Source organism: Lonchura striata, chromosome 6 (assembly GCF_050655825.1).
Source record: "Lonchura striata isolate lonStrDom1 chromosome 6, ASM5065582v1, whole genome shotgun sequence".
Lineage (NCBI taxonomy): Eukaryota > Metazoa > Chordata > Aves > Passeriformes > Estrildidae > Lonchura > Lonchura striata.
In genome coordinates this window covers 14669734-14692617 of record NC_140708.1, presented here as the reverse complement: position 1 = coordinate 14692617, position 22884 = coordinate 14669734, and the positions used below count along the sequence as shown (strand labels likewise).

Below are 22884 nucleotides of genomic sequence, written 5' to 3'. Positions count from 1 at the left end.
CTCACCTTTAAAGAACTTTTTGCTTTGCTCCATTATTTGCACCAAAGCCCGGGTTTGGACAGGAGGTGGTGCTATACTCCGTGTAAATTTTGTTATTAGGCAACACCAAAGCTTACCAAAAGCTAAAGGAAAAGGTAAAAAAAGAGAAACATTCTAAATCCTGTAGAAGTGCTGGCATGCAGACTTTACCCATAGGTGCTTTCATATCAGTAGGTATTCTGCAACAGTGCTAAAAAGTTTTGTAAGAAGGCACTAAAATGTTTGTCTCTGTCAAGGATTTCAAATACCCAACAAAACATGATTATCAAAGCATGGAAAAAAATCTGTCATGCACAGCTCTGTGCAAGCTGTAACAGTTTTTTTTCTGTGGCCGAGGCTCTGTTGAGCAGCTCAGGGCCGTGAGGAAACTGATGGAACAGTGGAAGGTTTTTCAGGTCCAGTGAGAGCATTCTGTCTGCTTCTCCCTGAAGAATGGCAAGGTTTGCTGCACATCAGTTTTACTGGGCTGAGATGAAATGCCAAAGTAGGAATCCAAACCCCATGGCTAGGTTAATGCTGTTTTCCCCTCTCTCCTTTCTTCTTTTGCTTTCTCCTCATGCCCATCTAGAAGCATCAAACATGGCATCTTTTGAAGATTTTTTTCCTTGCTGTCTCTATCCCCATTTCACACCTGTAATTTTACTGGGAGAGCTATTCTGGATTGCAGTCTGCTTGATGGTGACTACCATCAACAGCCAAGCTGAAAGAAAACCATCGTGGAAGACTGGTTCCCTCCTGGCTGAACTTCCTCTCCTGTTCTCATCTTTTCTTGGGAAAGGAAACTAATAAATGACTCCCAAAACAGATCCAAGAGGCATTTTCTAAGAGAATAGATATTTCTTTCATATATTCCTTTCTGAAACTATCAATTATCCATAGCCTGCTAAAGCCAAGAACTAGGTGTTAAATCCAAGGCCAACAGGACATTGTGGGAGAAATTCTTATCTCAGTTACACAAGTGTGGATCTGGAGGAACTCCAGTCATTAAGCAATCTATAAAATCAAAATAACAATAAGTATTATTTCAAGAAGGTTTGTGATGATTAACTACCAGTAATTAATGCTGGTATAGAAATCGGGCAATGGTTGCCTGGAAATGAAAGGCACTATAGAAATTCTAAGTACTCATTATTTCTGCCATTTGCAATTATACTTTTCAATGTAATCTATTTGTTGTAGTCAGGGTACCCATCAATGCTCCCTGCAGACCCCAATCTATTGTTCCTGAATAATTCACTGGTCTCAATAACATTAGTTCACATTTAATTGGGGGAAAAAAAAAGTTTACCTATTCCTAGATGCCATTACAGATGAAGGCACCACCAACATGGAAGTCAAAACTGCATTGTAAATGCCATTACAGATGAAGGTACCATCAACATGGAAGTCAAAATTCACAAACATGAGGGAGTAGGTGTGAAGGCAGAATAACCTGAATATATTTCACTTGAAATGGATGGACTTAAACATCATTCTATGGCTGCAAAATAGGATAAAAAAAATGAAAACCCTTTTATTGAACAGGATCTGTTGAAGCTTTAAGATTATTAATAAATTATAGTAGGAGTTAAGACTTCAGTGTAAAATGATGCTATAATTACTTAACTTTCTAAAGACCTGTTGATGCTTCTGATCCTACAGCTGTATCATCTTTAAATACTTTCCTATCCTCTATCAAGTTATGTTCCTATAAACAGCTTTAAGAAATTACATGCAATCAAATTAATTGTAAATCAGAATTGGATAAAAGGTTTTATATGTTAAGCAAATATTCACCGATTTTTTCAAAGATATACAATTTTAAAAATACATATGTTGAATTTCACCCAGTCAAGCGGGAATTACATGAATGCATGATAAATTATTTGCTGTTACTTAGACAGGTGTCAAATGAGCAATGTGACATCAGTGTTTTTAAGGCAACACACTTTGCAAAATTGGTTTGTGACAGATTTTTTAAGTGGTCTTTTAAAGCTCAAGATTTGAGTGAAAAATGTGTATGTTACAAAATATGCACCAGAAACACAGAATATTTATAGTACAATATCTAGGTCCACAAAACATTAAACTCTTAGCTGTTCAGGGATTTAGGCTAAGAAGGAGGCTACAATCAGAGATAAAGGAGGGTATAGTTGTGTTTCATGTCCTGTGTTTATTCTGATTTCCAGCTGTTGCAAGAACTCAGCATAGAAAGACTGGAAATGGCAACTTCACAGTGGAGAAGATAATCAAAATTAAAGCTTTGTCATTAACTCCTTCCACAGGAACTTGGGGAGGGCAAATCTGCTCCTCCAGGTCACACTGCCCCATCCCCAGGCTCATGAAACAGGAGCTGAATCAGCAGATGGTTACTGGGTATTGCTGCCCAGCTTCCCACACCTCCACACAGGCAGCAGGGCTTGTGTGGGAGCCAGTGCATCTGGCACGGATCACTTCACTGGCCATCAGTGCTCTGGAAAGCAACCAGGTGTTCAGAGCAACTGCAGCACTCCTCGCACAGCCACACAAGTCAGCTCAAGCAAGAACACTGCAAGAGAAGGCAGGCAGTTGTTGTCTTGCCACACGACTCAAAATTTTTCGTTGCCTCAGACATGCTTATAGACATTATCCTGACAAGTGCAAAACTGCTGAGAAAAAAACTCTACTTCAGTGTTTGCAGTAATTCAATGGAGAAATAAGAGTAGCAAAAACGCTGACTGTGCAATATTTATTTAATAATTAACTATCTTACACGCCTAAAACTAAAATATATGAAGCTTTTTTTGGGGGGGGTAAAAATTATCTAAATACTTTGTTTCTTCCAGAGGATTCAAAAATTAATAGAAAAAGCTTAACCATGCTACATTTTCAGCCAAGCATTTTAAATGCAGAGAAAAGAATTCTAAGATTCTACAGAAACAGAGGATATTGCATTAAGATCCTACTGGTTTTAATTCCTTTGCATCTCTTTGGCTATTAGATTAAACAACACTAAGCACTACACATGCAACAATTGTGAAAAGAACGTGTAGTATGTTAAATTTAAGGTATAGATTCTTGTCATATACTGGTTGTGAAAGAAACATTAGCAGACAAGAAGTGATAGAAAATACTTTGTTCCTGAACTATGCGTGAATAATTTGGCTGGTTAAGATCTGGTTGTATCCATTACACACCCAGAGATTAATGACCATTACATTCATTAATACAAATAGAAAGGGCTGAAATTGCAATTGGCCGAGATATGTGTTCCTTTGTGCTTACATATTTTAAGATATAAACATTTGTGTTTTTTCCCACACGGATATTCAGAATTAAGATTTTAATATCAATATTTTTTTTCTGAGCATAACTGTAGCTTTTGGAGTTCTCTCACACAGGCAATGTCGCACAGGTGCCTTTAGAGGGCTGACAGGATTTATGCAGCACAATGGTCAGCATCATCCCTGCCCGACTCCAGCCCTCCTCCGCGGAAGCTCGGCCGGGCTCGGGGAGCCTGGGACCGCGCGGGACCTTTTTCCAGCGGGTCCCTTGGCTTTTCTTGCACGAGAGGTGCCTCTGTCCGAGCTGCTGCTCGCAGCCCTGCCGAGTGCGCGCCGCGGGGGCGGGCCGGGGAGGGCACACCGGGGCGGCGGCGCTCGCACCCCGGGGCGGCGGCGGCGCTCGCACCCCGGGGCGGCGCTCGCACACCGGGGCGGCGGCGGCGCTCGCACCCCGGGGCGGCGCTCGCACCCCGGGGCGGCGGCGCTCGCACCCCGGGGCGGCGCTCGCACCCCGGGGCGGCGCTCGCACACCGGGGCGGCGCTCGCACACCGGGGCGGCGGCGGCGCTCGCACCCCGGGGCGGCGGCGGCGCTCGCACCCCGGGGCGGCAGCGCTCGCACCCCGGGGCGGCGGCGGCGCTCGCACACCGGGGCGGCGCTCGCACACCGGGGCGGCGGCGCTCGCACCCCGGGGCGGCGCTCGCACCCCGGGGCGGCGGCGCTCGCACCCCGGGGCGGCGCTCGCACCCCGGGGCGACGCTCGCACACCGGGGCGGCGCTCGCACCCCGGGGCGGCGGCGCTCGCACCCCGGGGCGGCGCTCGCACCCCGGGGCGACGCTCGCACCCCGGGGCGGCGGCGGCGCTCGCACCCCGGGGCGGCGCTCGCACACCGGGGCGGCGGCGGCGCTCGCACCCCGGGGCGGCGCTCGCACACCGGGGCGGCGGCGCTCGCACCCCGGGGCGGCGGCGCTCGCACACCGGGGCGGCGGCGCTCGCACACCGGGGCGGCGCTCGCACACCGGGGCGGCGGCGCTCGCACACCGGGGCGGCGGCGGCGCTCGCACACCGGGCCCGCAGAGCGGCGGCACCCACGCCCACCCATGCCCGGTGAGTGCCGGGGGCGCGCGGGGAGGGAGGCGGGCAGGGAGGCGAGGCGGCGGTGCCGGCTCCGCCGCAGCCCCGCTCCAGCATCGGCCCAAACCTGCCCCGCGCACCTGCCCGGCAGGGAACAGCAGCCTGGAACGGCGGCGCTGGCAGCGCTGCCACAGCTAACGCGAAATCTTGCCCCCACTCCCCCTCAGTTATTTAATTTATACTGTACATGGGCTTAGATTGTGTCTTTATATGGGGATTAAAACTCGTGCTGGAGAACGGGCTGCTTGTAAACTTGCTCATAAACCAAAAGGCTTACTGCAAAGTTTAAGTAAAGCTTATTAAAAGCATATAATCACACAGTAAGCAAAAAGGGACAGATGATGCCTGTCAACACCTGCTCTATGCTAGGATAAACCTCGTACCTATTAGCAGGAGGCAGTTCCCTGGCTGGGGTGGAGGGAGATGAAGTGGTCCGACAGGTCTCTTCATCTCCTCTGCCATGATCCTGTACCGCAGCAGGATAAAATATATCAATTTCTTATGATGACAGGGAGTTATTTTAAAAGATACATATTTTCTCCCTGTACACAATGGATGCAACTTATCTCAGTGGTTTGTTTTTGTGACCAGTGCTACATTGTGCCCTAAGCCACCGGTTCTGTTGCTGATCTAACCAGATAAGATGGTCTAAAAGTGAGACAAATTCCCCTTACTCTCGTTAAATTACAGGTAACTGCTGAAATAAGTAAAATTTTACCTTTTATCTACAGCTGTATAAAGTTTAAAAAAACCCCAGAAATTGAGTCACGCACAGTTATCATTCTGCAGTGAAAAATTCAGTAGAAACTCATTAACTAAGAGACTGGAAACTTGTTCTCTTACTCCAAAATCAATGCACACCTCGTCATTCTGTCTTTAATGGTAAATAGTGACAAACTGGTTATACGGGAACACAGGACTGCTGCTGAAGCATCAAAGACTTGTGAATAAAGAGGACAAGTTAAACAAAGACCTGTACAGCTTGCATGAGATGTTAACCTTTCAGACACTTGTGTCAGACAGTAAAACTACCAGCCATATAGATATTTGTGCTGTTTATAGCACATACATTAAGGAAACCATTAATTCCTATTATGCTCATGGTCATTAAACTGAAACATCTTTTCTACATCAGGCCTTCTGAGATGCAATAATATCCGAGTCTGACTGAAGATATACTTGAGCATGCCCTGCCCTGCAAAACTAAAAGGAACAAACACAAAAAATTCTCATGCTCATATGCATTTCCTCATACTGTGCATTCTTATCAAGGAAAACCAATTTACTCACATGGAACCATCAGAACTTGATTCTTGTATTAATATTAACCCACACCAAGTAGGTGCCTGTTTCCTGTGGCTCAGAATAAGGATTGTACCAAGCCTGGCTGAATGCTGGAACCCACTCATTTCACCTCCCAGCTGCAAGGGCAGCAAAGTGCTGTTGCTGTGGTACTGCCTTGGCTGCTCCGTGGTGGTGCTGGGACATAGGAGTGATTGTGTGATTCAGGGAAGCAGAAGCCAATTCCTGCAGAGGCCTAAGGCAACACACCTGGAGGGGAGCTGCAAAACCAACTTGGCTCTGGTGACTCCACCAAATGCAGTAAAATGAGTCAGGATCAGATTAAGGCCTTTGAGGCGCTATGGCCAGGTTATTTCATAGCACAAGGTAATTACTTAAGTGTTCTGCAGCTGAAGGACATTTGTGTCACTTACTACAACAGGGAAACACAGAAAAAGATCAGCAATATATGTACATGCCACTCACCTCCTGGACTCTTTATAGCTCCAATGAATAAACTAAATTAAATGAAATAGTTTTGAATTATTCAAAACTATTATTATTTGATAGTCAAAACTATCATTAGTGTTGACTGATTATTTTGTGCTTGTATTGTCTTTATTTTACTTGTACCATTGTATAGAGACAGCTAAGTGTAAGGTACCTACCAAGCATAAACAGATAAAAAGGAATTAAGCATAATCACAGTAATCTCTACCTAAAAGCAGAGAAAAGGAAAAAAAAATTCAGTACCAGTTGTGAAAAAATGCCAGGTCACTTCACTACTTCAGTTTCAGGGGAGACCTTGAGAACTGTCAGCACCCAGTACTCAGCTGCTCCTCAGCTGCCTCCCATGTCTACAGAGTGGAAGATAATTCTGGAGTTTACGTGCAGAGCAAAATAATCTTTGCAGCCTATCACTCCAGCATTCTCAGCAAAAATGTGAAACAAATGAACTGAGCCCATTATCAATTGTCTGCCCTTGGTCTAATGAGAAATTCTCACAACAGAATTTCTCAAATTCATATTAAATACACTTATTAAGTTTTATTTGTACTTTGGTTTGTTCACAGTAATTATACAAGATTTTGTTGTATGTTAAGTACTCACAGTTCAGGAAACTGCGTTTAATGGATATTTAACTTTGACTTCACAGATCAGGAAACACATGCATCCTTAGAAATAAAACAACCCAAAGCTTTACTTTGTTCCTTGTGCCAGGGTTTAGATTCAGTTCAACATAGATTAATAGTTGGAAGAACAAACCAATCCAAAATAATGGTACCTTTCATATTAGGTGCTCCTGGGTTCTCTTTTTCTTCCATTATGCAAGCTCTAGCACTTCTGTCATGCTAAGGTAAATGCTAATGCTAAAACAAGAGCCTGAGCAATTCTTTGGCATCTGGGGTTTTTTCATGTCTGTAGTCTCTCACATTGCAGAAACTGCCAGTGCTTCTGAACACTGTCTTCTGTCGCTGCCATTGTCATGTGTCTTCAGGTGCTGCACCATGCTACCAAACAGAAATGCACATGTGAGCTGAATGTTTCATTTAAAAAGAATTTTGGAATGGTTTTTGTTAGCTTTAATATTCCTTTCTACACCCAAAATATACTTAACTTTGATCTTCCTATGATGTTTTATGTGCTTTTATGTTTGAACAGAGCAAGCAGTTGCTGTGGCTGGAGGTATAATAGGAGGGACCCTTTTATTTGTTCTCCTTGGAATAACTGCGTATCTGCTCTGGAAAAAATTTTGCTGCCTCTTTTCTTATGAAAAGCTCATCAATCCTGTCAAAACAACAAATGCAAATGCCATTTTCCAAGATCAGGCAAATTCTGAAATTCAACAAGAAAGCACAAGGTATGTATTTTCATCTTTTTTTAAAGCATATGCCATGCAATTTATTTCAACTTGTCAAATGTCAAATGAGCAGGTGATCCAAATATATGCATGTACAGAAATAAAGAAGATCCCTAAATTACATGTTTTGTTTCTTTAGGAAAAAGATAATCTAACTATAAAAGTGATGATTACTCCTGATTTATTTAAAAGAGAGAATATATTCAAGTGTAATTGGTAAATGGATAGCTATACCAGTTCGACAAACCCAGCCCATGTTCCAGAGTGATTTCTAGTCTAATAACAAAAACAATATGACCTCAGTTCAGGAAGGAGACTCTTTTAGAGACTTAATCATTGCAGGGGTTTTGGCTCTAAAACAAGCAGCTGCAGTTATTTCTTTCTTTGCTTTGAAAGATAAATTGTAAAGGGAAGGAAAGGGGGAAAGAGAAGAATCTGTCAGAAGAATTAAGATCTCATGTGCCCTTTTATGCATTAAGCAATTGATTTTATTTGCTTTTTGATTTTATTTTTACATGTCTGTAGAATTTTTACCTTGTGACATAAGAACAGTAAACTTACTACTCTTATCAAGTTTGGTTTCCACATTTAAACCAGAAGAGTCAATAGATGCTGTTGTCTTGAGCAGATCCAGAAGTGTTCCATTTGTCATTCCACCAACACTGCACAGGCGAGACTTGATTCACCTGACGAATGAAGAACAGGTTCAGGAAGACAGGGACCCTTTCATGACCCCCCAGTCTGGGCCACGGTCATCATTTCATTCTTTGGGTATGGCATTGCAAAAATTTTTTCAGGGTAGGGTGGCTTTATTATGAAGCATATATCTTGGGGGCACACCAGAGATAGCATTACACAGCACAAGTCCTAAGTGCTCTATGTATTTATATATTTTATATATGACAATTGGGCAAGAATGTAGTCATTTTGGTCCCAGTGCAGTGGTACCCTACACATTTGGCAGACAAAGCAATCTCTCCTCCCATATTTTGTAAAGGCCAGAAAGTGTCTGTTGTCCCCAGAAAGAGCAGTCACCAGCTGCACACTGCAATAACAAAGAGCTAGAGCTAACCAGATACAATCCCAGGAATAAGGGAAAGAAAAGTGGTGCAGCAAATTCCCCAAATTTGAGGGAAAATAAAATATGAAATTTTTACAAAAAATTGATTGTTAATAAAGAGGCTAATCTGATTTACCCAAATACAGCAGTGGTTATAAAAATGCTTGCATGGGTTCTTGAGGCTAATCTGAGGGTGCTTGTTTTGCCTTTCCTTGTAGCTGGAGCTTATGTTGTAGGAACTGTTAACCCAGATCTGTACAAGCTCCCTGAAGACAAAAGTGAAACCGATTTTCCTGATGGCAGCATTGGCCGCCTCTGGTTCTCCATAGAATACGAGCAAGAGTCAGAAAGGCTCCTTGTCTCCTTGATCAAAGTCAGAAAGCTGCAGCCTCCTGCTGATTCCTGCAGTCCATTTGTGAAAATCTACCTGCTGCCTGATGAAAGAAGCTACCTGCAGTCCAAAACAAAACGTAAAACTCTCAACCCACAGTTCGATGAAAACTTTGTTTTCCAGGTACTTTTTCTTTTGAAGAGGCAGATTTTTGTTTGCAACTATTAACTTGTCAAACTACAGTACATGTTTGGATGTTCAAAATGCTTCTACCAAGATAGAAGTTGTTTCCATCAGACACAGGATTTTTTTTTACTGGGGCTTCTGGAGATGCTGGGCTACAGAACTGATCTTACTTCTGGTCAGTACCAAACTTAAGGATTACAGAACTTGCCCTGGGAATAACGAAAACTCCAGTTTGAACTACAGCTGATCAGTCCAGCCTAGCAGTTCTAGAAGTCCAAAAGGAGCCAATACTGACAAAATGCTTTCACAGCTTGTAGTGTTTTTTAGGCTAGACAGCAGAACCTGGGAGGTATGTCTGGGCTGCTATTTGTACAGTGCTGTTCAGCTTTCCATTTCATGCTAACAGGCTTTCAGCACACATCACAAGACAAAAGCTTTAAAACAAAAGTTTGTGTTTCAGACAACCAAAAAAATGTTTACAGATTCTAAACACCTGAATCTGAAAGTAAATGCAGCACATAGCACTAGATCCATATGAGCTATAAAACCACCAATTAACTTCATAGCTTTCAAATGAACTCTTATTTTAGCTTGGATCTAGACTTCTGCATAGCTAAAACTTGATGCAAATTTTAAAAGTAGACTTCAAACAATTAAAGGAAATCTCCAGGTACACTTACCACCGTTTGAAAAATATTTCATTTGAAGACATGCTAGAGTAGAAAAGTATCAGATGTTTTATAATTATTAATATTCTTCATTTTCCTGTACAGGTTTCTAGTAAAATGTTGCTCCAAAGGACACTAAAGTTTTTGGTTTATCATGTTGATAAACAGAATAAGCATCATCTCCTAGGCCAAGTTATATTCCCACTAAAAAATGAAGCATTAACTGAGGACAACAAACTAGTCATATGGAGAGATCTGGAGAAAGAAAACTTGGAGGTATGTGATACCAGGCTGCTTGGCACTGTGGAACTTTGGTCATCTCACAAGTATTGGAAGGATATAGCTGAAGTAGAACTACGTTCTACCAAGTACCTAAAATGCAAAAGCACTTCATAAACATTTGGAATTGAAATTCCCATCTTACAAACCTGCAGATCCATAGCTGCTGTAAAGGCAGTACCCAGATGCTTAGAAAAAGTGAAAATGTGAATTACGAGGTCGTTACATAAAAACTTTTGTTACTTGCTTCTCTTTTCAATTAGAGCAGAAAAGAGCAGAAGAGGCAAGGAAATAGCCCCTGGAAAAGAGTAATTCTGAGAGTTAGGAAGGCTGATTAATTGGCTCCCTCAAATGTTACAACAGCATAAATAAAGCCAATACAATTCACTCACATGCCTTAGTGTGACAGAAACCATTAGCATGAAAAAAGGATTGGTCTCCCCATTGACCAGGTGATGAGAGCTGTTCAGACATATTTGACAGGTGGTGTTCTGCTTCCAAAGCCTCCTTCAGAGCATGGTGATATCCAGTTCTCCCTGAGCTACAATGACTACCTGGGCCGTCTCACGGTGGTGGTTCTGAGGGCGAGGGGATTAAAGCTCCAGGAGGAGAGCCCTGCTGCCGGTAAGTGGGATTTCCTCCCTGCTATCAGCTCCACACTTCCTGTTTTAATTTGCTCCTTCCTCATCTGTACACCCAGGCTTGTGCTGTGGGACTCTGACAGGAACAAATAAACATCCTGGTGATTTAAGTGGAAACAAGCTATATTTTGCCCTGAGGCAATTAGATTTTGATAGCTTAGTTTTGCCATGTTTGGGGTTCGTTTCATAATAAAAGGCTTGTCCTGTGGCAATTGGTGGTAACATTTTTCTCCTGTTTTTGTACCGTGAGCAACATCCTTTTGCTGCTCTCCAGTCCACAGCAGGCAATATTTCAGGGGACATTGACATGAACAGTTACCTCCAGTCAAATTCTCATAGCTAACAGCTGCAGGACAACTGCTTATGCTGAAACAGCTGTCCTGGGAGGAACTGAATTGGGAGAAAAAAAATCCCAGTTTAGGACAGCCTGGCTGCTGTTCAAAGGACCATGGCATGGAGTCACAATTTTCTCCCTTAGTGCAGAGGGCTTTTTCTGGTACATAATACTCATGTATCCCTGGTCTCAGAGATTACCTCAAAGTGCTGTTTAAAATATAACACTCAAAAGCAAAAACAGATGAAGAACCAAACTTGTAGTTCAGTCTGTAATAATTTCTTGCAGAGCTTTGAAGCTAAACAATATAAATGCAAAATACACCTACCATTTAAAAAGAGAAGCGGTATAGTCCTCTATATACAAACATCACTATGGAGTTTTTTTTGACTGAACAAATTAAGCCTTCAAAAAGTCTCCATCAGATGAAGGGAAGGCACAGAAACATAAGATCAAGAATGCAGGGTAAAAATATGGCTGCTTATTTTAACAGCACTTAAATTGTAAAGTGCACTGCAAAGCTGCATCTTCAGTACTCTGTTTTATGTCATGCTGTCATGCGTGTTCCATGAATCTTTCACAATCTGATGTTATACTTGATACTAACTCCCAAAAGGAAAAAAATCCTTAAGCCATCTCCCAACTGCTTCTTGAAGATGTCTTTTAGACTTGAATTTCTTTTTCTCCAAGGTGTGTATGTCAAAGTCTCACTAATGAACCATAATAAATTCATCAAAAGTAAAAAGACAGCAGCTCTTCTAGGAACTCCCAATCCTGTGTACAATGAAACCTTCAGTTTCAAGACAGATCAGACAGAGCTGGATACAGCAAGCCTGAGTCTATCTGTGCTCCAGACTAACAAAGGAGAAAGTAAGTCATATAAATTATTACAGTCAAGGTGTCAGATCTCTTACATATTTGAGACGTTTAAACCTGAGAGGAAGTAACTCCTTTTCAGCAATAATCATAAAACTTGTAAGGTTTAAGGTATTTCAAAGGCTGTCTCTTTAAAAGTAGAACAACTTGTTTGTAGTTAAACACATTTCTCTCTTTCAGAGGCTCAATTTCATGGAAGACATTAATAAAATCACTGTAGACTAGTCAATGCTAGTACAAGGTGCTGTGTCTTTGTTTTGTTCCAGTATCCCATTAAAACAAGCTTATGTGAACACTTGTGTGTAACACAAAGCCTGCAAAACTGTGTGGCCGTTCACTCTTTCTAAGCAAATCTGAAAGATTAATAGGAATTTCAATTCTCTCAGCAGTGAGAGATTAGCAAACATCCCCATTCCCTGGCAGAACACCTGAGGCTTGAGGCCACCTCTTACTGTCAGAGAATCCATTAAGGAGTTCTGCTTACAAAAGCAAATCAGAATTCAGTATTTCCACTGCTCACAAGAAAAACATCTTTTCTGCAGTGCAAATATGATCTCAATAATTTTCCCCATTCATAGTTGAAAAATCCAGGCATGAATAAACAATCTGGTCCTTGGCAGTGGCAACACACCTATCACAGCTCCCAGCTGTCTCAGTAACTGCATTTGTTTTTCGCTAAGCCAGAGCATCATGTGAATCCTGCTGAGGCTGCTGATGCCCAAAATTAGGGCACACTTCCCCAGTAAACCTGAGGTAAAGGGGCAGGGCAGATATAGATCAGATATTTAAGCCTTGAAGATGTTTTAGTTTAACTGCAGGCAAAAGGACAGGCCTGCATTGACCAAACACCCACTTACTGCCATACCTTTTTTAATGCTGAGCCTCAGCAGGTAGAAGCTACAGAACCTGAAGTCCAGAGTTATTTCCTCGAGGAATATTTTGGTTTAAAAATGTCTTTCAGAAAAGGCATTACTTAGAGAAACACATGTTGATATTCTAATTAGGCAAGGTTTTCAGAGAAGCATCACAGGTGCTCATCACTAACTGCTTTCTTTTTTTCCCAGAAACACTTCTGCTGGGACGAGTAGTAGTTGGGCCTTTCATGTACACACGTGGCAGAGAACTGGAACACTGGAATGAGATGATCAGCAAGCCCAAGGAGCTGGTTAAACGATGGCATGCTCTCTGCCACAGCACATGAGCAGCACTGAGAAAAAAACCAACCTTAACATGGAAAAGCTCTTACTATCTATCTTTCTCATCTAAAGGGTACAAAAATCTTTGCTAAGATTTGGTACCCAAAGAAGAAAAGAATAAAATTAATTATTTCCTTGACCAAACACAAATAAAAGATTTGGTCCCTGATAGGCTGGGAGTCCCTCTTTCCTCTCTTCAAAATATATGTTAAATTAACAAGCAGCTGAGCAAATAAAACAGCCAAATGTAATCTCTCAGTATTAATTATTTTGACTAGTAAATTCCACTTCTTGGTCATGAGTTCTGGGCACAAATGATCACACATCATGTAGATAGAGCCCAAAACAACCCAAGAATTGCCAGTGATGACACCAGGCCTATCTGCCCACTGCTCCACATCGCCACAGTGGCTTCACCAAAGGGGAGAGAAGCCCAGTGAGCATGCCAAAAGACAAGCCCCAAAGACACTGACTAATACATGCACAACTTGTTTTAAATATAATGCTGCTATTTTAGACCTCTTTTGAACAGGCAGGGTGAAGGCACTGCTTATTGGTCACACACCTGGAAGCAGCTGTTCACAGTGTATTTCCTGCAGCAACTCAGTTCAATGTTTTCAGCTGACCCCAACTACAGCACTTTGGGACAAGTAAAGAAATCACAGAGTCACAAGTGACTGGAGGCTATTCCAGTACTGGAGTACTTTGAGACAGTAAGATGAGGACCTGTCCTGTCCTTTTGTATTTCTCTTTAAACACATCTCTGCTGGAGACAGAGCATTGATTACAAGAGCCTTGGTTTGACCTAGTATGACCATTCTTACACTGAAGATCCAATTAGTTTAAGCCCCCTGGGCATGTGTCTGTTTTAGTAGCAGAGTCTTCTTCATTAAGTAAATGACTTCTTTCTAAAGTAATTCGGAGCAATTATTCCTAATCAAAATAAAATAGGACATTCTTCTCTTTTTGATTGTTCACTGGGGACCTGAGCTCTGTACCCTTCTAACTGTACAGTCATAAACCAGACACACAGACTACTGCAGCAAAACATTTTGCACAATCATGTTCCATAACCGCTACAACTGAAATCAAACCAGCTTCCCTTCAAACAGGATACAATATTAATTAATGCAAAACCTTAAAAATATTAGGCTTCTCTGGGGAGATGAAACCACTTTCCATTTTGATAATATTGTTATTGCCTAAAGGAAATGTTATGAATGAGAAGATACCACAGAGGAATTCTAAGATAACAGAGCTCCCTGATCCACCATCTGGTATGTTACATAGTACCTTCAGTCTGTCTTGCTAATTACACCACTGGATACAAAATGAGCCTAAACTCATTACATTAAACTGAATTTGACAAAGTGCTCAACCCTCGTTGTATCTTTGCTAAAGGAGTAATACCAGCAACTCAACCCCAAAGAGCTGTATTCAAATATCAGCCCCACAAAACTACTGCAAACCAATCTGATAAGCAAAGTTACTGTGTTTGTTCTGGGGAGAAAAACTACTCAGTTATCATGCAGTTTACATATTTCTAGAATAAAGTATTTTACTGAATAAATTTTGTATTTAATTATTTCAATCATACCATTAAAGGTCTTAAAAGTAAGCAGTTAGTAGTATTTCAGACAGTTGGTTGAGGAGCTTGTGCAGAAGATGCATGCAATGCACAGTGTCTGTTAACAAATACCCCTAAGGTGGCAAGTCACCTGTCTGACCTGATGTACAGTATGGTCCTCTTTTCTTCTTATCCATTAAGGTAACAATACTTCCAGCTTGTGTGCTCAGTAATTTCAGCTAAATTGTGAAGAAACAAATTCTAATGCACTTACCAATGTACTTGTACTCATGGTCATCCAAGTGAAGCAAATGAGAAAGGGCCTTTTTGACTCTACCTGAACAAGAGTTATTTCAAAGCAAGACACATCATCAAATTAGAAGTTCTGATATGGTTTTTTTAACTGTCAAGCAATTTTTTTACCTACTGCCTTTTATGTAACATCCATCTGATCTTGTGCTTGAGACTTACCTTGAGCTGAAGGAGGCAGAATGATTACAAGACAATTCTGTTTCACAAGAGAAAAGAGCAGCAGCAAAACTGCCAAGGGTCAATGGAAAAAATTCTGCTGTCAAAAAAAGGAAAGTAACCACAACAGCAAAACAAAATCAGCAAGCTACAGATAGCATATGGGATAAGACAAAAAAAATTGTGTAACTAAAATATTATTGAATTCTTTGTCTTCCTCTAATATGCCAGGTCTCAGGAAAATTCAGTCTCTCACAACAGTTGTGAACTTTTCTGAGGAGAAAAAGGAAAACAGATATGGAAGAAATTTTTGGAATTTATTAACATAATTATTAACATAAAAATACATGTATAAAAATATATTTTATGAAAATTCATCAGTATTACTCCAGCAGTATTTACTATTAGCAGATATTCCATACCAGTCCTTTTGATGGTTTTGCTTTTTTCATAAGTTAAAACCCAAATCCTTTATTATAATTTTTTAAAGAGATTTGCTTCCTTCAGCTAAGTCATCTTTCTTCTGCTTCCCATCTGTGTGTCCTTATGGTCTTTGTTACTCAGTTAGTGCAGAGGTCAAAGATCAGGATGAAAATTCAGCAGATGGAAGTCCTTTTGCAAAGGATAGCTGTTCTCATCTAGCACAAAGTGGCTTCTGATTTCCAACAAATAGAATGCTTCTGTATCTGCCAGCAGTGAATGACACAGATCTGCTACTATTGTGCCATAGGTTATATCTGAACAGGGCACTGCAAAACACAAACCAATTCAATTTACACTTGATTTTCACAATAGCACCTAACATTCAAGTTCTACCAACATGAAGCTCCATTCAATTACTGGAAGTGAAGTTCAACATCTGAATAGAAAATTAGCTTTTATTTTTAATTACTTTTTAAAAACTGTTTCTCATTAAACTGTTAACCCCTGTGAATCATATAAAACACCTCAAGTCAAACAGGATGGATCAAGTGAAGCTTGTCTGAAACACATCTCAGTGTTTCACATAATGAAAGCATGCTAGCTCCTTGTAAAAGCTCCTAAGACATTCTATTTCACACATAAGGAACCTATTTAGTTATTGAATATTTAGGTAGATAACTACAACTACTTAGTTATATAATAGGTATTCACATCATCTTACTTCCTGTTATTGCAACCTGTCCTCTGAAATTCTGAGTTTGTCAGACAGCCGCTGAAATATTCTTTGATGTTGTTTTTTTTACACTGTCAATGATTAAAAATTTTGCTTCCATTGTGAACTTTGTTGCATATTTCTATCACAAGTAATTCATAAATCAGTACCTACTAATCTCTTCAGCCAGTCTGCAGGAATATTGAGGAAGATTTTTTCCACCAACTCAGATACCACATGAACATAAATTTCATATCCTTCATCTTCTACTGTCATCAAAGCAGGTCTAAATCAGAAAACAAAGTTTCATGAAGTCAATTACTATGGTTTGTTTTCTATTGAAGCAAAATTTTAGAAAGCACTACAATTTAATCTTACTCTGCAACATAATACCAAGAAATAGAAAAATGATAAAATCTCTATGTATGATGTGTCAAATCTAGCACTAGAACCAGTTTGAGCAGTAAATAAGGAAATAGCCTTAAACTGAGACAGGACACTCAGACATTAGAAGGAAAATTTTCATTGTTAGGATGGTCAGGATTGCCCACAGAGGAGGTGGTGGAAATGTAAAGTGGGGACATAAACTTAGGTGTATCACTTGGAATTGTACCATCTGTATCAACATCACCCTATGTTGTCTGTCTTAATACATCACTTTATAGCCACGTAATACCAAGGCACATCTCTTGTACTGTAACAAATACCAAATGTTTTCACAAACCACTGAACAAATAAAAATCCCTATTTGGAAATACTCCCAAAGTGATGCATTCTTACTAAATAAATCCGAAGAAAATTTCAGTGCAAAAATGTCAGGCTTTTCTCTGAAAAAAGGGAAATATAAATTCTACATCTGGATGTGTTCCCATGCTGAGAATACAAACACTGGAATTCCTTATCATTTTTCTACCATCTTTTGTGCAGGAGCAAATTGAGGTCCTTCATGCCTACTGAGATTTTATAGTCTTATGAAGACTGGCAGAACCTTTTCAGTTAAGGAATAAACCTCTTTGCACTTAATCCTCCCTCACAGGAAAACAAATAGCACATAAAGATGCAAGACTATTTTGCTTAGAGGAAAAATACTAAGTCACTACCTGGTTAGATAAATAGGATATTTAAGTCATAGTTCATTAAGTAATAGTATTTAAGTCAATGATTCATTAAGCTCATTATGAAACAGTTTAGAAAGAATTTAAGAAAAAATTTAGATAGAAAATTTACATATTCTAGAACTCTATCACGTCCATAGTTGGCTCAAACATTCTCTAGCTACATGTCTTTCTAGTCACAGTGATATTTCAAAAGCCCAAGATTAATGTGAGAATTGAACAATTAGTTAATAAAGATGTACCTACATCAACTGGATCCACTTAGTTTATTTCCTCTAAGTGTGAATATGTGTCTCACAGTGCCATCTGGTGATAACTCACTATCTCTGCTCTCTGAGAATGTTCATCGAAAACATTTGTCAATATAATTTCTGCACAGCTGAAACTGACTAATTAGTTTAAAAACATGGTTCTGCATTCACGTGATTTCAGATTTAGGCTGGAACATGATTCTCAAGTTTTCCTTTGGTCCTCAAGCTTCTACTCCATCTTAGCTTTATCTGACACAGTACTGGGTAAACATCACTCCTGCATGATATAGTATTCAAAGAAATTAAAAAGTTACACTTAAACTAAGAATAGCATGTATAAATAATGACAATATAATATAGCAATTCAAGAACAACAACTTGAAAATTCATTAGAGACAGGGATTGCTAACCACATCTTAAACAAAAGAATTTTAGATATGGGGGAAATGAAAATGGAGAAAGTTTATCTCCGTAATAATACACACAACTTTAGCTCTATTCTGTTTACCTGTAGAATGTTTTTACTTTACTGTATGGCAGACATCTAATACATTGCTTGTAGATCATGTTCTCATCTGCCTGTAGCTCCAAACCACATTTGGCACAACCTGAATATGTAATCATAGGCAGAGAAGCCAAAACACATTCCAGTGAAGTGTCAGCAGAGAAGATGAGTTGCTTGTACTGACCAGTGGAAATGGTAAACTTCAATTCCAAGACGTGGGCTTTCACTTGAATCACTCCTACAAAAACAATTCAAACATGAATTAAGCTTTATTTAGAGCTCAAAGCAAATTCAGTGGCTACAGCTGATTAAAAACCAAAATTACTATCAAGAACTTCCTAGATTTTTTCCCCTTTGTTAACATATGCTCAAATATTTAGAGATACTTTATTCAGTGAAAAATCCTGGTGGCTAAATATTATTTTAAAATGTATAAAAGTACCACATTTTCAGGTACTATATCAGTAGATGCCACTATAGAGGGTGCCCGAATAAGAGATCAAAACTGTGCGAAGAATTTCCAAGTTATTGTCTTGCCACTGTTTCAAAGACACTGAAAAGCATAGCTTTAACAACTTAGCTTTTCACTATTTATAGCATAAAACTAGAGCTAAATGCTGCAAGAACAACCTTAACCACTTCCTAGAATTTAACACCACCCATAGCAATCTTCTGGGTTTATCTGGGAGAGTATGACTGTGTAAAATGTCTTCTTTGTCCTTTTGTCAGAAGTTTTCAATAGCAGTAGCTATTTTACCCTTCTTTTAGAGAGTTCCAGGTTTTGAGAAACACTGCTAAACCTTTAGTAATTAGTCACATCATTACTGGACTGGCTGGTGTGGACAACAAAAGTCAGCATTTCCCTCTGTGTTCCAAAGCTGCCTTTGCATGGCACCAACACCACACCTATCTCTCTGCTGGGCTCATGGGATGAAGGCTGCATTCAGTTTGGCCAAGTACAGGGCAGCAGCCTCCAGAAAAAATTCAGAACCAGACCTGGGCTACCTTAAAAAAACAACCATCTTGCTTCATTAAGAGAGCATCCATTTTGCTAGATATTCCAGGGCCATGGATAACATTTACCTGAGCATTTTTCTTCCAGGTGTGCCGAGAGCCTTGTCAACCCCATGAGGGATGTTTGACTTTTCTGAAACTTTTCTTTAAATTCAACTGCCCTTTTGTCATCATCAAACAAGCACTCATAGGATGACCACGGAGTTGTGTGCAGTTCCAAGTCACCTGAGACAGAACTACACTGGACCAAAAGGTATTTGAAGTCCCATATGTGGTCTACAGAACAAAAAAGCAAACAGAAGAGTTCACTTTCTATACCATGGTTAATTTACAGAAAGCCAAGGTCACTTACAAGATTTAGAAACAAATCAGAAGACATTCTCATATGGTCAGCTCTGGCAACTTCATTTTAAGTGTGATGACGTGTAAGGTTTTTCCTTTCCCTATAAACTTTGCATGAGTTGTCCCAGAAATTTCATTACACCTCTAACAAATTCAGCTGTCAAGACAACTCAGCCTTTTGAAAAACAAATCAGCTCTGAAATTTGTTGTCAGCTCTAATGCTAGCAATGTCTCAGAGAAAAAAATCTTCATGTAATTAATCAACTTCCATATTTTAATATGTCCCTGTTTTTTAATCTTCTATCTCCACAATTATCAATTTAACATAAACCTAGTTTAGCTTTTCTTAAAAGAACAAGACTAGGAATAAACCAAAGTATGGTAGTAGTCACTGCTGAAACACAGTCTATATAATTCTTGTAAGTGATACTTTTACTTAGTTACAGCTGGACTTAAGATCATCAGGATATAAAGCCTGACACGAGTAAAGTGGAAAGCAGAAAATGAAAAAAGGAGTAGGAAAAACCCAGCAATTCATGCTAAACCAGACAATGATAAGGAAGACCCAGTAACACAGTTAACACTCATGAATTTTTATAGTTACATAACCAGGCACGATACAAGTAAGTGCATCTTGTATATAGATTTAAGTTTTTAAGTATTTATGCCTTCTCAGTGTTCTGCTGCTGATGGCACTGCTTCTACAGAGGAGTTATGTTAGAATTAGCAAAAAATACATTACCCTTCCAAGGGGAGTATTTAAAGGTTGAATGGATACATGTTGCTAGCTGAATACTGAAAAGACACTAACAGCATCACAAAAACCCTTTTAGACCTACCAACAGGTCCAAGGACCTTACCTTTTTTCCTCTGAAGCTGGGGGTACCAGGCAGCCCCAGCTCCCCACAGAACCATCCTGTAGTGTTGATCTCTGTTCTGTTCTACTGTTAGAATAATTTTTCTTTGGTTGCCACCTCTGTAGCTGTACAGAGATTCTGAAAATATTGAAATTACATTACTTCTACAGTAAAAAGCATTTAAGCACACAAACCCCATGTTACTCAGTATTACAGTGAAATCATGGTGTTAGCACATTTTATGCTACAATTAAAAGCAAAGAACACACCTATAATTTCTTCTGGACAGAAAATAACCTGCTTTCTTCTGCAACAAGAATCTAGTTTGAGGGAGTGCATAAATTAACTTTTATCCATCTAAGTACTCAGTAACTGGACAACTCCCTTTGAAGCAGGAGGTATCTGAGCATCATTCATCTCCCATTCATCCTGACTTGTCTTGAGTAGAAAGAAATTGTACTCAACTGCTCAGCAACTATTGTAATTGCAAGTTCCCAGAACTTCTGTAGAATACAGTAGTAGAAACATTTCTCTAGAAGTTTTCACATTAAAGAAAATTGTAGGCACAAAGTGTACAAGGCAAATTAAAACTATTAGTAACAGTACATACAGATCTCTACACAGCTCTTACCCAGGACACTGCATGTTTGTTCCAGTTCCACACTAGAACTACAGCATTTTTCAAAAATAATTTTGCAACAAGAACACTTGGATGGAATATCTAATTAATATCTAGTTCCAAGATTTACATACTAGAGCAAATTTTGAAGAGTTCTACTTCAAAGTTCTGCACTTAAAACTAATAAACATGCTATTGATGATGTGGGTAGGAATTTGTATCTTACTTGTTCAAAATAACAGTGCAATGTGATCAAATTTTTGTGCAAAGCTTGAAATCAAGCAGCGAGAAACATTTTGTCTTGCAAAATTACTATTTAATTTCTACCTGTTGCAGAAGGTGAAGTCCAGTGCATGAACTTACCTGTTAACACAGAAATATTGATAATTTTCAGGATTGAGTGAACCAAAGTATTTGGCTGGAGCTGATCTAACTGCACATACCGAACATCATCCAGTCTCTGAACTTGTCTTTGTGGAATGTCTCTGAAGTGTGGAAGTTCTGATGATATGTATGCCAATAAGCCATGGAGAACACCAGCATCCACTAGAGGAAAAACTTATATACAGAAAAAAGGCAAAGTCACATTTTGTTTTTACACTTAGAAGTATAAAACTTATGACTTGGAACATGTTTAGACTGAAAAAAGTAGTTTTAGAATAATTTTAAGGTAAGAAATTCCTGAGGTATATAACACTTGATTTGAAGTTAAACTGTACTTCAGGGTGGTATCAAGAGAAGGCAATGAAGTTAAGCTAAGTGCAACACTTTAAAATACAGCAAAAAATATCTTGTATCATAGCTTGGTAAGAAGAAAGATGTTCTTGATCACTGACCTCAGAATCTGCCTTGAGGGCTGGCATCACAGTAGTGGACATCACAAATACAGTAAGAACAAAGGTGATACTTCCACTGTGTTTTCCCCTCAGTCTTCAACCCTCCATGGCCTACAATTGATCACTTTCCCTGAATGGATCTACTTACTCCATTTTGTAAAACATTTAATCTTCATGCAATCTCAGACATCACATGGGCAGGTCCTGGGATAACTGCTCTTTCCTAAATTAAAATTGTTTTTTTAGAGTTCAGAGTGGCAGCCACCAAACTTTATCATGATCTCCACATGCCTATCTGATGTCATGTCCACATCTTGTCCTCAGGTGTTTCTGTCATTTTTCTATTGTTTTGTACCTCTCAGTTGCACACATTTCCATTCTAATCCCATGTGTGAGGTATTGCCAGCAAAATGGAAAATAGCTCTTTTACTGTGATTTTCATGGCAACTCATGCACTGCAATCTTACATTTTTCTGTATTGAGAGCTGAGCAGTTCCCCAGATTCAGTAACTGACTGGTAAATGTTGACTGAAGCATGACCTCTCCACACCAAGGATTCTCATACATTATTATATCTGCAAGAAAAAACTTTATCAACTCACATGTCAACAATATTGAAGTGTACCTTCTTTTATTATTTTCCTTGACTATATAACTGTCTTACATACAGATGTGTAAGGCACAGGGTTTGAAAGAGATCACTTGGAAACACAGTGGATTTTTTTTTAATCTACCAACACCATTTACAAAGAGGTAGTAAAATTTTCTCATTAGTTTGATGTAATTCTTAAATTTATTAGCCTCCCAGGAGACACTGCTTAGGTCTGGTTTGTAGTAGACTTGTACTTTTCAGGAACAACCGTTTTAAAGCACTGACACCTTACAAAATATCCTGACTCTCCATGGCTGTGTCTGAGGGCAAACTTCCATGGAATAGTCAATGTTCCACTGGCAGGATGACTGAGAATTCAAATGATGTAAGTGATATAAGAAAGCAACTTAAAAATGCTTAGCCATAGCTCCAAATTACTTGTTACATTCTTCTAC

The 22884-nt window shown here is 39.8% G+C and overlaps 3 protein-coding genes across 8 annotated transcripts in view; 1 reads left to right on the top strand and 2 right to left on the bottom strand.

The window, feature by feature from the left end:
- The window catches only part of GPRIN2 (G protein regulated inducer of neurite outgrowth 2), a 32842-nt gene extending 25478 nt beyond the window's left edge, over nt 1–7364 (bottom strand). For 4 of the 6 annotated variants that reach the window (XM_085583293.1, XM_085583294.1, XM_085583295.1 and 1 more), the window contains exons 1-3: nt 4799–7364; nt 1328–1519; nt 6–122 (exon numbers count right to left, since the gene is read on the bottom strand). The gene's annotated coding sequence lies outside the window, so the exon portion shown is untranslated. The remainder of the gene's footprint in view (nt 1–5; nt 123–1327; nt 1520–4798) is intronic. The other 2 variants (XM_085583297.1, XM_085583298.1) reach the window with 2 other exon arrangements.
- On the top strand, nt 4229–13299 carry LOC110473557 (synaptotagmin-15). Its single transcript, XM_021536179.3, has 8 exons — nt 4229–4388; nt 7359–7557; nt 8186–8328; nt 8836–9131; nt 9908–10078; nt 10585–10705; nt 11747–11926; nt 12997–13299. The coding sequence occupies exons 1-8, from the start codon at nt 4382–4384 to the stop codon at nt 13131–13133; spliced, it is 1254 nt and encodes a 417-aa protein (XP_021391854.1). The 5' UTR covers nt 4229–4381; the 3' UTR covers nt 13134–13299.
- A 2162-nt stretch (nt 13300–15461) lies between these two features.
- The window catches only part of SHLD2 (shieldin complex subunit 2), a 28843-nt gene continuing 21420 nt past the window's right edge, over nt 15462–22884 (bottom strand). Inside the window, exons 2-8 of the mRNA XM_085583276.1 lie at nt 22305–22412; nt 21365–21559; nt 20386–20520; nt 19253–19459; nt 18173–18407; nt 16469–16584; nt 15462–15912 (exon numbers count right to left, since the gene is read on the bottom strand). Coding sequence (XP_085439402.1) covers nt 15740–15912; nt 16469–16584; nt 18173–18407; nt 19253–19459; nt 20386–20520; nt 21365–21559; nt 22305–22412 — 1169 coding nt within the window. The 3' untranslated portion in view covers nt 15462–15739. The remainder of the gene's footprint in view (nt 15913–16468; nt 16585–18172; nt 18408–19252; nt 19460–20385; nt 20521–21364; nt 21560–22304; nt 22413–22884) is intronic.